Source organism: Ictidomys tridecemlineatus, chromosome 3 (assembly GCF_052094955.1).
Source record: "Ictidomys tridecemlineatus isolate mIctTri1 chromosome 3, mIctTri1.hap1, whole genome shotgun sequence".
NCBI lineage: Eukaryota > Metazoa > Chordata > Mammalia > Rodentia > Sciuridae > Ictidomys > Ictidomys tridecemlineatus.
The window spans coordinates 154,969,079-154,983,469 of record NC_135479.1 but is presented as its reverse complement, the minus strand read 5'-3'; the positions used below and the strand labels follow the sequence as shown (position 1 = coordinate 154,983,469).

At 37.8% G+C, this 14,391-nt stretch overlaps 1 protein-coding gene across 21 annotated transcripts in view; it reads left to right on the top strand.

Annotated features, from left to right (window-relative positions):
* The window catches only part of Phldb2 (pleckstrin homology like domain family B member 2), a 198,633-nt gene that overhangs the window by 176,621 nt on the left and 7,621 nt on the right, over positions 1-14,391 (top strand). For 11 of the 21 annotated variants that reach the window (XM_078044250.1, XM_078044245.1, XM_021720658.3 and 8 more), the window contains 7 exons: positions 496-636; positions 1,807-1,906; positions 5,490-5,510; positions 7,311-7,346; positions 8,939-9,143; positions 12,854-12,944; positions 13,877-14,023. In XM_078044250.1, the coding sequence (XP_077900376.1) occupies positions 496-636; positions 1,807-1,906; positions 5,490-5,510; positions 7,311-7,346; positions 8,939-9,143; positions 12,854-12,944; positions 13,877-14,023 (741 nt within the window). The remainder of the gene's footprint in view (positions 1-495; positions 637-1,806; positions 1,907-5,489; positions 5,511-7,310; positions 7,347-8,938; positions 9,144-12,853; positions 12,945-13,876; positions 14,024-14,391) is intronic. The other 10 variants (XM_021720665.3, XM_013365544.4, XM_078044257.1 and 7 more) reach the window with 5 other exon arrangements.

The window sequence follows — 14,391 nt, the reverse complement described above, 5'->3', positions numbered from 1 at the left end:
TGTTTATGTGACTGAAATGATTACCACTTTCAGACACCTTCCAATTGTTCATTCTTTCTCTTCATCCTCCTCCTCTTCCCCTGTCTTGTCCCCCTCACTTTAGGATCTGTCCATCACATAGACTCATCTGAACAGATCAGGGAAGAAACTGCTTACTTGCTCTGGCCACTGGCTGTCCCTGCCATTCAAGTGGTGGCCGTCATAATAATTCATAACTTGTCCTGAGGCCTCAAAGTAGCAAGCACTATAGAAGTAAAAGGTGGATTTGTAAAATGTATTCTAGGTTCAGCTACAAATTCTTCCAGTGTTTATTATCTTATCATAAGCTATCCCAAATCTGGTAGTGAACACAAGGATAAGTTCGATAATTAAAAAAAAAAAAAAATCTGTGTTAAATTCCCAAACTTCTTTTTAAATGCATAATTCTTCATTTTTTTTAGTGATCTGTTTCAGTTAGTCAAGTTTTGCTATTTTGCTTTACATTTGCATTTAAAGCACTTTAGAAGTCTGGAAGAAAGGAAAAAACAGCATAAAGAAGGCCTCTATCTGAGTGACACTTTGCCTCGAAAGAAAACCACACCTTCCATCTCCCCACATTTCAGCAGTGCTACAATGGGGAGAAGCTCCACCCCAAAGGTAGGACACGGAAGAGCCACGGGCTTCACAATCCGTGAGTCTTCTCCTTGTATTCACTGATGTTCAAAGGCCTTTAAGAACAGTGCTAAATAATAAACCATTAAATGTGCTTGTTCGGCAGACATCACCACTAAACCAGCTTTTCTATTCTGTTCAGAAGATATTTGAAATTGTACTTTCTGGGATTAAAGAACATGGTCCAGGATCTTCTCTGTCACCACAGTACAGGTGGTGTGGCTGACTTCTACTCCCATGATGGACACTCAAATCTGCATCCCAGATTTAGTAATGAGAGGCTCTGGGTTTCAGGAATAATAGCATTAAATATTTATTGGGTTATTCCTAAGTTCCTGACCCTGGTATTAACTTATTTTTGTCAACTGTCTCATTTTAAAACCCAGCAATATACTATGAAATAGGGGTTCTTATTAATTATTATCCCAGTTGTATACATGGATAACTTGAAGTGTAATGAAGCTAAGTGACTTACCTAGTGGAGCCAGAATGTGAACCTGTTTGTTCTGACACCTGCACCCTCCCTCTCATACTGCTGATGTGTCCAAGGGGTCATTGAAGAAACAGAAGAAGTGACAAATGAGAAGAGAATCCTTAGTGGAAAAGACTTCGGACCCTTCTCCTTCCCTTAAGCAGACTATCTGTGTTTTGATTTATTTTATAAATTGGTATCTCAGATGTATGTTATTTATATAAAGGAATTTGCTCTTTAAAGAGAATGCTAAAACCAGTGAAGTATCAGTAGGTTTCTCTAGTTTTCAACCTACATATAGTAGAGGCAGATGGAAATTGGTACATTTAGAACAAATGTAAATCTTCGCTGTCCTTGTGCATGATGTGCATGCATCCCTGCCCCTGCATCTGCCCTCTGCTCTTTATGCATGAAGAACTTGCAGACAGTGTCTTCTCCCCACTGTCTTCACTTGTGGAATTGCTGCCATCAGAGGAAGTGCTGTGATATTGAGACTGCCATGGAGCTTCTTGGGAGGGACAGCAGCTGACCTGTACCAGTTAGCATCAATAAACAGGACACAAGAGCCTACCCTCTCTGCCCTCCACATTTAGACAGGAGCTATGGAAACAGGGATGTGGCCTTTTCCTGAAGAACCATTTGGTGTGCATTTTGGTTGAAGTGTACCCTCCTGGTTCCCACAGGCTCACCTGCCTCTGGGACAGAGCAACAGCTGTGGCAGTGTGCTCCCTCACTCGCTGGCAACCATGACCAAAGACTCAGAATCTCGGAGGATGCTCAGAGGTAAGTGTCTTTTAAATCAAATACCACGTTAGAATTAGAATTCCTCAGGGAGGAATTACATTACTCTTCAATGTTTCACTTTGGAGGAGGGATATATGTATATTCTCATTGCATCAAGATGATTTTTCCTATTTATGCATAAAGCTGATCCATTTTAAACATATTCATTGTACTTTATAAATTCAATAGAACTCTCCAACCAGGAAGACCCCTAGAGAATTACTAACCTTCTCATTTGATGGGTAGAAAGAAAAGAGAAACCTCTGAGATCCAGGGAGATGATCAGGGTGCTTAACCAAGACCACTCTCCTGGTTTGTGGCTGAGCCACTATGTTGAATGAGCCTTGAGCTGAAGTCACTGAGTTGACACATAACATAGAGCACTGGTGGTCCACAGCAGAATTTCACTGGGCCTTTAATGTAGGCTCAAGCTCTTATACCATGTAGTCACTCTGTTTTAGATGGACTTTGATTCTTCCCATATTTTCTTTGTAATATTATTGTGTGTTTATGAGAGTCTAAAATAGTCTTCATGAGGCTGGAAGAAATTACTCTAACATAGTTCCAGAAGTGAGCTTCTCCTTGAGATAGATTTATAATGGTCTTAACATTTGAGCAGAAGAATTCTAGGTACCAAGAATGCAAATAAATTGACCATCCTTGCCTTAAAATGCATAGTCTAGTGAGGGAAAAGGCACAAAACAGATGACTTCAGCAATATGCAGTCAATGCAGTACATCCTGACAGTATGACCAGGATGTACATGGGAAAGCTGACGGGACGGCAGGCATTGGCTCCACACACATTCAGGCATTGATAGGATTGAAACCACTCCCTCTGAACAGGCTGAAATTTAATTCTTTTTTTTTTAAATTTTCAATGGACCTATTTATTTATTTGTGTATTTATTTATGGTGCTGAGTGCCTCCTACATGCTAGGCAAGCACTCTACCACTGAGCCACAACCCCAGCCCCTGAAATTCAATTTTGACCGCTTGGCCACTCTGCTTGTGGTGCTGAGGGATAATCACTGATTTCCCACCAGTAGAGAAAAAGTATATATTATATATGTATTATGTGATATATATATATATCACATAATCATATATGTAAATAAGTTTATAAATACATGTGATTATGTATGTATGTGTTTATATGACATATATATTTGAACAAGGCTTTCAAATTATTTATTACTAGTGCTTCACACTAGAAGTGATTTAAGAGGCCATAGATTCAGGAAAGGTTGATATGTATCAGAGATGTTTACACTGGTGATATTTAAATAAAATACCCTTGATTGACCTCTAGTTTTTATATAATTCTTCATAAGCTAAAATATCTCTTAACATTCATAAATAATAAACATAAATGAGTCTTTCTATTTCAGCTCTCATGTATCATTGTTAACCTGTGGGTCAAAGTCTATTTTCTGTTGAAGTATTTTTCTGTACTATTAATAAACTTCTTTTTAAATGTATTTTTTCCACTGGCTGAAAATGTCAAAGCTTGGTTTGGCCATGACACCAACTAAAACATTCACATGTTCATGTGCTTTTTGTATTAGAGTGATTTAAGGAAAGATTGAGCACTAAGGATGGAGGGTGGGATCACAAATGATTTAATTCTGTGAAAAGCTATTAACATTATCATGTCTGCAGATTCTTGTGAAAATACTTTGAAACTGAAGGAATGCTTCAACTTTGTTTTCTAATCTCTGTTCTCCCTCAACAAATGGGACTCCTCATGATAGTTTCATAAAGGAAAACTGAGCCAATTTTCTTATGTCATATGATGGATGTGCGACCTGCAAAATCTTCTGTGTTTGATTTATCTTTTGTGAGCTTCTCTTTCACTGATATGTCTTCTGTGCACCTGAGAAGACAGCAGCATCAGTCTTTGCTGCAGCTCTGAAATGGGGTTCTGCTGAGAGAGTGAGTGCAAGGATAGGGCAGCTTCTGAGGAAATAGAATACCATCGTACCTGTGTCGATCCAGGAGATATGTCCTGTGAGTCCAGGGTCAGGTTCCCCGACCTAGAGAAGTGGGTCAGAGATGGTAGTTCTCACAGTCACAGCCATGGTGGCTCACAGAGATCAGGAGGAATGAATCCTGTATTCATTTAGGATTGTTTCACTAGCATCTATTGGTTTTGTTAAAATAGCAAATGCAATTCAAACTCTAGGGTTTTGGTAAACAACTGTACCTAGCACCTTTTGATTAACTGAAATTTAGTAGACTTTATCATTTGCTTTTTACCTACACAATTAACTTAAGTGCACCATTTTTTTGCTGCTATTCATAATGGATGCATCAAGGACGATGGTGTAAGTATAAGCCTTCCCACATCAGTATCATTTTCAAGGCGCTGACAGTGGGACTCCCACAAAGATCTTGAAAACAAAGTTAAAGGCTGAGAGCTGAGGAACCCAACTCCTGAGGTTGTAATGGTCTTTGGTTTTTGCACAACTTATCAATTGTTCCTTTGTAAGCTTTAGAATGAATGAAATCTTTGTCCTTTTGTTTTTATTAAATACAGGAAAGTCCAAGAAAGGTATGACAACTTCCTTGTGTGCTGTTTTTGTTTCCAGCAAATATAGAAAGGTCATTGTCAAGTCATCGTTAAGAAATGAGTGGATTTTAAATTCTACAATGGTGGATTTTTAGGCTAATGATTATTCCTTTGACACAATAGAGAAAAAATGTTGCATATTTGCACAAAAACATAATGCTGGGGGCAGCTGCTGTCCATTCACAGGCAGCTGCATGACCCTGTTGGTCTTGGCCTTTTATCATAAGGTCAGACCATGCAGGAAATATGGGCGCTGTGGGACCACTGATTTGTAAGGCTCCGGATCTATATAAAGAGAAGAGTGAGCATTGTGATGTATATAAGCTAAGCTTAAAATATGCTGTATCTCCTTTATAAAAAGCCAGGTATAAATAAATCAGGCAGGCTGTGAGGGGTGGGACAGAAGGATTTAAAAAGCTCCTACTTATTCATTCCACTTAAGCCTGTTTTAAAGAAGACTTGGTAGAGACTGGGGTAGCTTACATGACTGGCTTGAATAAGCAAGCTGGCTATTACAGAGGGGAATTAGGAAGATGTAAGATGTTAGAAGACTTGTCATTAAAGCTTGATGGACTGCTTCAGATTGTTGAATGACATTTTTCAAACCTATCTCTTAAAAACTACTTGCTATTGTCTGCTTGGGGGGAAAAAGAGTTGTTTTGTAAATATAACTTATTCTTGCTCTTCCTATTTTCTGGTTGATGTGTAAGGGTAAAATGTTTTTTTTCCCTCTAAAATTGCTTTTTGACTAACTATGCATGTATCTTAAAATTTTTTTTAACTTCTTGAGTTTTCTCTGTAAACTTAGATTTAATCTAGAAATGTGAACATCATCCTGTGTTGCTCAGGTATTGTTACTAACACCATCAGAGACTGCATGTGGGAAGTGTTGGATATTTTTCCTGTTGCCTTGTCATCCTTTTGATCTTATATCTTTTTCCCTTTCTCCATCCTTCTCCTCATCCATTCCTGACTTGTCCTGTATCTTCTTCTGGCTGTGGATTGTCATTAGGAAGAATCAATTCCTTAGCAGGTGAGCTATGAGAGGCTGAAGTGTTGGAAATCTGGCTCATTCTATCCTTCTAAGCCCAGGTTACAATTTTAGATCGCCTCATTTTTCAAGTGAAGACCTAGGTAACCATGTAAAAGTTTGTAGCACACATTTGGAATATATTGGCAAGACTCTATCTCTCACATGGCTAACTCCAAAAGGCCCTTTGGGTCCACTTATCCAGAATTCATACAGACTGGCATTAGCAATAATGATAATGATAATGAATGGACCTAACACATCCAATTTGTTGGCTTTCTTGGGCAAGGAAGAGAGCAGAGTTGTTTTGTTTCCTAGTGTATGCTATGAGACAAGCCTCAGATATTACCAGTTCTCACTTTATAAACCCCCTTTAAGCACTATATTTTTATAGATGGCAAGAATTTAGGGAATTTTCAAGGCCCCTTTTCCTTCTTAGTTGTTGCTGAATGTTATTCTTGCTTATATAATCAAAAAATAAAAACAAAATCCAAGTAGACATGGGTTGGAAAAATGACAAGTCTCATTTTTTCCCAGTCTAGTTCTGTTGTCCTGCCCCCAAAAGTAGATGCATTCCACTTCCATATCTGGCCATTAATATAAGGAATTTACAGCTGAATAAAAACACCATTCAATGACTTTTTTTATAATAGTCATGTATTAAATAAATGGGGATCCTGTGGTTAGCAGGACATTCCTGTCCTCCCTGACAGAGCTAACTTGGTGGATGCTTAGTCCAGTTTATGGCTATCCCAGAGCTCCTTTCCGCACTAGTGGTGCCTCCTGGGCTCCTACCAATTACCTTCCTTCAGCCCCAAGCTTTTCTATGAGGTTTCCTTTCTGGAAAGGACCAATGCTTTTGCATGGCTGGGCCAGAGCCTGAATTTCCAGACCAGCTCTTCATGATCATACAAGTACAATTCCAGGATCCCAGAAGAGAGGTTCTGGCCCTTATTTATAATGGTAGGTAAAACTTTTTTAGAAACTTGTTCAATAAAGAAGAGGTCAAGCCAAGTGACAGTTGGGTTCACTGTTACCACTGAAGTGCTGCCAGTTGGCAGAAATGTGTAGCTCTGTAAGGGGGACATCCCTGCTCACGTTGGACGTATGGCAAATGAAAATCCTGTTCTGGGAAAACATAGACTCATTAGGCTTTTCTATTTAAGCTGAAATGAAAATAGAAGTGGCTTATCCTGCCACCTGAATCTCTAGAAGATTCTTTCAAACAGAGTTAAACCTCGGTGAATATCAAGTTGGTCTGGGGATTCACAGTCTATAGAACACTGTGCACTAGGTCATAACTGCCCCTCATGAACCGTCTGAAAGATTCAAGTCCTTGTAGTTTACTGGTTACTCTCTCACCTGAAAATTATAACTTTGCTTTCTTATTCTGTGATACTTATGAAAAAAAAACTACAATGAAAACCACAACCCTGGAAAAGCTAAGGGAGGGACATATAGCTGCTTTAAGAAGAAACAGACCCTCTTTCTGCTTTGCCACAAGGTGACTCCCCCTGGCTTTTCCTCTTTACAGGAAACTGAAGGACAATGGGAGGTCTTGGCACAGTCATTGCCAGGGAAATAATTCTGGCATGTTTTAAATTTCATGGCCGACTTTTAGGGATATGTTTTTCATATTAAAACAAGGAAATGTCTTCCATGTAGTTGGTGCTGATGTGAATTTTCAATGCCACAGACTCTTTTGAAATCATAAGGAAACACACATGTGTAACCTTTTTAATAATTTTTGTTATTTTTTTTTGTCCTCCTTGTTATAATGAATATTTGGAAACAATTTAAAAGGCGCAATTAGTAATTCCAAAAGTTCAAGTGTAAAAGGTAAATATATGAATAATGAATTATTTGTCTTTCTTTACAACAAAAAGCACGAGCTCCACGCTTAGGAATTCACTGGCTTCATTTTATCCTTTATGCATTAACCAGTTTTATTAATGATATTGTATCTGCTCTCATGGTGTGCTTTTATATTTTGCAACTTCCCTTGGCTAAGTGATATGTGGCTTTAGAATATACCTACACATAATCTGCCATGATTATGATGGCAGATTAAATGACGAGAACATTTTCCAAGAAATGAATTAATTTGAAATAACATTTTTACCTAGACATCTAAAGCTGCTCCAAATACTAATGGCATGAAAACTCTGCATGAAACTAAAATGACTTTACAGAAACTTTGGATGGATAATGCTTTGTTAAAACATCATGGATGTGGCTTCTGTTTCTAAATGGAAATGTTTAATCAACTGCCAAGGAAACTGTTGGAATTATCCCCCCTCCTCTTTTTTTTTTTTTTTTTGTCATTTTGCCTACTTTTCACCATATATCACTAATTAAAGTCTCACTGAAAGGTAAATAGAGCACAAGAGTCAAATTTCAATAGTCCAATTGTAAACTCTTAATTGGCATTAACTCCTTGAACAAGGGGAGATATTCACATAGTCATTTCTTTAACCAAGAAGAGAGAGATTTAAAACTGTAGAGAAAAACCTTTTGATGAATTTAGAGATGTGTTCATCATCACGATCCCTACTTACTGAATGTATTCTAGAACATTGAAAAGATGACGGTTTGATTTATAATACCTGAAATTACCTACTGGTGAGAAAGCCAAAGCAATAACACAAGATAAAACCAATAACCTAATATTGAGTATCAGGGTAAAGAAAATGCCTTCTATTTATGGTGTTTTTGATCCTATTTATGCCTTCATTTTTCAAGTGGTTATCACTAGCTAGTTAAAGGCTGATTGTTAAGCTTAGAAAAGAAGAATGTTCGAAATATAGTATTTAGGAGGAGTCCAACCATTTAAATGAGTTGGCAGTCAAGAGGCAGATACAGAGAGAAAATATGAATGAGAAAAGTACATAGTTTGGATCTTAACCAGATTAAAAACATTAGACCTGGCATGAAATGTGAGTTTCTCAAAGCCTACACCTGAACAATCCACTTACTGTTTTATAACCTGAGTGCCCTGAAATTTGAATGCCATTGAAGAAGCAAGTGCCCCATAACCCTGGTGTTGCTTGTCACTTGGCATCACTTTGCCTTCACTTAAACAACTATTTCTAGAGGATTCAAGGTCTTTAATTGCATTTCTGGTTTTCCGTTTCTTTGTAGTTGTGTGTGTACTGATATGTTATTCTCAGTTGCACTGAATCGTAGGAATGAGATAGGAAAGTGCCAAGTGATCCCCACTGACAAAGTCACTCACAAGACCACTTCTTTGAAATTCTTGCTTGCACTGAGCATGATGTTGTTTCTTTGATCTTCTTGGCTTCAAAACAAATTCGAACAGGGCTCAAACTTTGTATGCAGATGTTTTTGATTGCTGACTTGAGCCTGTAGATTTATGAGATTCTAAGACTGATAAATGAGGCCTATTTACATATTCATGGATTTTCCCTTAGGTTATAATCACCAGCAGATGAGTGAAGGACAAAGACAGAAATCCGAATTTTACAACCGCACAGCATCTGAGTCAAATGTGTACTTGAATAGTTTCCATTATCCAGACCACAGCTACAAGGACCAGGCCTTTGACACTTTGAGCCTGGACAGCTCTGACAGCATGGAGACCAGCATCTCTGCCTGCTCACCCGACAATATCTCTAGGTAAGATTTCTTTGTGGGTAAGAGTTTTGGTTTGGAAAAGCACCTTCTGTTTTCAAGCCTAAAATCATCAGTTTGGGACATTGTATATCTACAAAATCAAATGCAGAAGAGAGTTGGGGGTCAGGGTGACCTTTGAACCTTGTGTGACTTAGCCAGTCAGACATTATGTAGTCCATTTTCCTACTTTATTTACGTTTGAGTTCACCTTTATACTATGCTTCAAAATCAAGTTCCCTCTGTTGATGTACTCCAAGTTCATTTTCACAGCTTTTGAACAAATAAAGAAATAAATTCCAACAATAGAGTCAGAGCTCTATTGTTTTATCCTTAAGTTTTGTTAGAAGGAAAGCCTCGCGCTGTTCTGGACACTAAAATTTGGTGAGAATTTAACTATTCACATTTGTGTTCATACTTTGGAGGAAAGCAAAAGTAGTATTATAAAATTGGAACCAAAGGCACACATAAATATAAGCTGGTCACAGGGTTTCTCCTCTTCTGAAGCTTTAGCAATGCCCAGCTACCTCCTGAGTAAAGTCAGATGCAGGTCCTGGCATCTTGAATCCAGCCCTGCTTTCCCTCCATTCTCTCCTGACACCCATCACAGAACGACTATTGGCTGAGAGGGAAGAAACTCTCAGATCTCTGAGCCTTTGTCCATACTGGTTGTTAGCATTTTCTGAAAGTACAAGCACAGAGTCAGGGCTTTAGCAAGATAACCAAGGCAACAGCAATAACAGGTGTCATTGCAGGTGGCTTTCAGAAGATTGTTCTAGAAGATAGTTCAATAATATTAACAAAATAAGGATTTGTGCAGAATTGACTATCAATTTCTAGCTTTCTAAGACCCAAGACCTATTTTCTGAGCCTTGTGTTTGTTGACAATGTAAGTAGTGGTGCTGAAAAAGCAAAAACAATGTTCAGCTCATGGAACATTCTGGTAGTCACAAAAATGATGTCTCAACAAAAAGTGGAGGTAAATTATCCACAACTGAGTAATTCTATAACTCTATGAAAAGCTTTTTGTGACATAATAAACCACAAGACCAAGTTTATGTTACTAGAATTTCAGCATGGAATTACCTCTTTAATAGACTTATAATTTGGGGATATTTTAATGCATAATTTAAAAAAAAATCTTCAACACAGCATTTTTTTTTTGTCTTTTATTATTCTACATGTCAGTCTTCAAGAACTTCCCTACTGAGATTGTTTTGTCATGACACTCATTCCAAATATTAATTCCTATTACTTTCTTGGTACTTATCATATTATTTTCTATCATACTAAAGGATAAAAGCTAATTTTACTGTAACATGAATATTTTTAAGGCAGATGATGACACAAACGAGAAATACTAATTCTCCTCTGTCTTCCTTTTACTTTTAATCTTTCATAGGAATCTTTTACTTTGTCCTCAATTTTTGGACATTTGGAACATTATAAACAGTACTAGTAATTTCTGACCATGAGGACTGGCTACCTGTGATAGTACAACTGGGTCAGTACTGTGTGAAGCAAATGTGGACAATTATCATGGCCAGGCACAAGTATTTTCCAGGATCAATCATTCCACAGTAGCATCATAGAAAGAATTAAGGGACAGTGCATCTTCACACACACACACACACACACACACACACACACACACACACACACGGAAACTACGTGAAGTGATGAGTATGTTGTTGGTCATGATAATCATTTCACAATGTATACATATATCGAAATATGTTCTATACCACAAATCTATACCATTGTCAATTATTTATGAGTATATATATACTATGTATATATACAATAAATAAGATATAAATATATAAATACAATAAAGTTGAGAGAAATGAAACAAGAAAACAAAATGGTAGACAATGAAATATAAATAGAATAGATTGTATAAAACTGGAACAAATAAGGGTAGTCTATTGGTGAAGTTTTTTTAAATTGGTGAGTTTTTAAAACTGAGAGTTAATAAAACTCAAATAATTTCCAAATTAATTGGAGACACAAAACATACATATCTGATGTCCCAATTAGTTCTATAGAATATAAGTATAATTTTGTGCCATTATATGGCCTACCACTATATATCTTCAGCTTTCTCAGTTGGGCCAATGAAATTTGTCCCTTTTTCGTCCATGAATCAGATATTGTCAAAGAAGGAAAAAATAAGAATTCCTGCACAAGCATTAAATATTTTTTTTCCTTAAATTCTTACTAGCTGAAAAGAACAAAACTTACTCTTTTGTACCTCTCCCAATAGCTAATGACAAAAAGAAGAAATTACTGGATTCTCTTTCTCAGGAGAAAACACCTGCCTAAACAATTGGGCCAAAGTCACTCTAAGAAGCCAGCCTTGTTGTTAAGCTTGAAAGGATCCAGTTGCTCTCTCTCTAACAAGAGTGTGTTTTTTAATGGAGCTGATGATATTGACTTTAAGAGAAGCCATTGCCCTGTGATACTGTGGTCATTTATCTCTTCAAAAGAACTCTTAGCCCTGGATTTGAGTCATCCTAAGTTTGGTTTGATCAAAAATATAACTTAGGGATATTATACTAACAATCATCTTTGACCAAGAGGGCTCAGCTTATTCATTTTTAACATGCATTGTTATAAATTCATTATTGCATGAATGTGCACTGTCCCTTAACTCTTTCTGTAATGCTACTGTGGAATGATTGATCCTGGCAATCATTGATCCTGGCTCATACCAGGCTCTGTGCTATGAAGACACAAACATGAAAGCCTGTCTGTGCCCAAGAGAGACAAGGAAGATGACAGGCCCTTAATGACTTCAAGTTGCATAGGCACAAGAACAGCAATGGCTCCCCAGGGTACAGAACCAGGGTAAAGAGGCTGTGACCCAGACCATGTTCATCCTTCTCAGAAAAATTAAGAAAAATGTAAATAAGTGAAAATAAAATGTTGTGTCTTGTGTTAAACATTCTTTCCTTCTCTTTGAGTTCCCTGAGCTGTTCGTGTGTCATTCCCTCTGTAATGTTTTCCTTTCCTTGTTCATGTGACGTCTCTTCCAAGATGTATTTCTTTCGAAGCTCCTGAATCCCTTTGTGGGTTCCTTCATTCACACTCTGGGTAGGTTAGTGTTCGTGAAACTGGCTGCCACCCAGCTGCTGCATCTATGGATGTCATATTTTAATTTGCATCATCATTTAAGAAGTGAAATGTCCAGTAGTAGAAAGACACAACAAACAGCAGCTGGGGACACATATACTGCAACTAAATAAAGTGACTTCAAGCGTTTGGTGTCATTTGTGTAGAACTTTGGTGACAGTCTTATTAGGTGGACATCTGAACATTAAACCAGTGGGAAGGCCTGCCACAGGCTATCAGTTTTAGACTTTGAAGGATATGTTTTGAAGTCACACCTGGCAAGATTTGGCTTTGGTTTATTTATTTATGAGCAAAGCAGTTTACATTGGAATTATTTTGCTTGCCTAGTTTTATCCCCTAAACTGAGATAAGTTGGTGTCACCTACAATTTTCAAAGTTGAATTGATTTGCCTCTTCAGAAAAATGACTCGTAAGGAACATCCTTTAAGTTGTGTATGATCGGGTTTTGTCATGCACATCCCTTGACTCTGTGTGTGTGTGTGTGTGTGTGTGTGTGTGTGTGTGTGTGTATGAATGTTGTCTGACAGAGAGACATGTCAGTCAGAACCAATATTCTTAAAAGGCTTCTGTGTTTGTTTCAGTGCCAGTACTTCAAATATTGCTAGAATAGAAGAAATGGAGAGGCTGTTGAAACAGGCTCATGCCGAAAAGACACGGCTGCTTGAATCCAGGGTAAGTATAATACCTAAGTGCCAGAGGTCAGTGATGTGGTAATTGGTGCAGGGAACCCTGTATTCCATATCAGGAAGTACTCCTCCTTGAAGAGCCTGAATAAAGGCCGTGATGTTTGAAAAGTCACTCAGTCTTCTCAGTCTCCTTTCTTATCTGAAATGTAAAAGTGTTAGAGGGTTGGTTTCTAAGACTCTTAATGTACTGCAATTCCCATAACTTGAAGTACATATAGTGCTGATATAAACTGAAATGGAGCTTCGTAGTGTGTTTTCCTTTGATGGACACTTGATGACTTTGCCAAGGAACAGAGAAGAATGTCTGTCTTTATGCATTCTTCCTTCCTTCCCAGCTTGTGCTAACTACATGGCTGTAATATTAAAAATCCCAAGGCATTATGATAATATTTCAAGTCAGAACCCAAACTTCCTTAGGAATCCCCCTAAATGCCTCTGCATCCTGCCCAGAGGGCACCTCCTTTCCTTTTTAACTTCCCTATGTGCTTCCTTTGTGACCTTCAGCCAGGAAGCTATGGAGTAACAACAGGAATTGAAAAACCCATGACCTTCAATTAGAATACAGCCCTCCAAAGAAAGGCTAAACCCCACGACTAGAGTTGGGAGATATTTTGTGAGACTTTTTATTAAAGATGGTAGAGCTATGTCATGGATACACAATAACTGCATATAGTCACAAGCTGGATTTTCACCTAAGATCAAGATGTGTTAATTAAATTTAATGATTGCATTTCTGTGTATGAGTTTGGAAACTATGCCTGAAGTGAGTATGGGTTGTGTTAACCTGGGTTATATATTTTAAGAGAATAAAATGCAAACCAAAAATTATCTGATAGAATTTTGTTTTAGGTATTGGTTGGAACCATCCAAGTATAACCAGGATGTCTTAAAATAATCATTGTTCTGCATCATATTTAGGAACGGGAAATGGAAGCCAAAAAACGAGCTCTGGAAGAAGAAAAACGACGCCGAGAACTCCTAGAAAAACGATTGCAGGAAGAAACTAGCCAGAGGCAGAAGTTAATAGAGAAGGAAGTGAAAATAAGGGAGAAACAAAGGGCACAGGTTAGTCGGTAAATCTGAATGAATAAGCATGGGTTGCCCCCTGGTGGTCATTCCGTAGAAGACAGCCATCCTGTGTTGGGTGCCCCTTTCTTCACCGCTCTTGAAGGCTGAAGAGCAAAATCAGATGAAAGGTGTCTGTGAGTGGACAAAATATTTTATTTCAAAACCTCTAGGTAACTACCAATCAAATGACATTTTACTTCCATGGAACATGTTGATGGGAGAGGATATTTTCTTCCACCCATTCTCCAGAGTACACTTAAAAGGAGAATATTTTTTTGAACCACTTTGAAAAATGCCACTGCATTAGCCTCTGAAAACAAATACAATGTTAATACAAAATTCAATGACAAAAAACATCGTTTCCC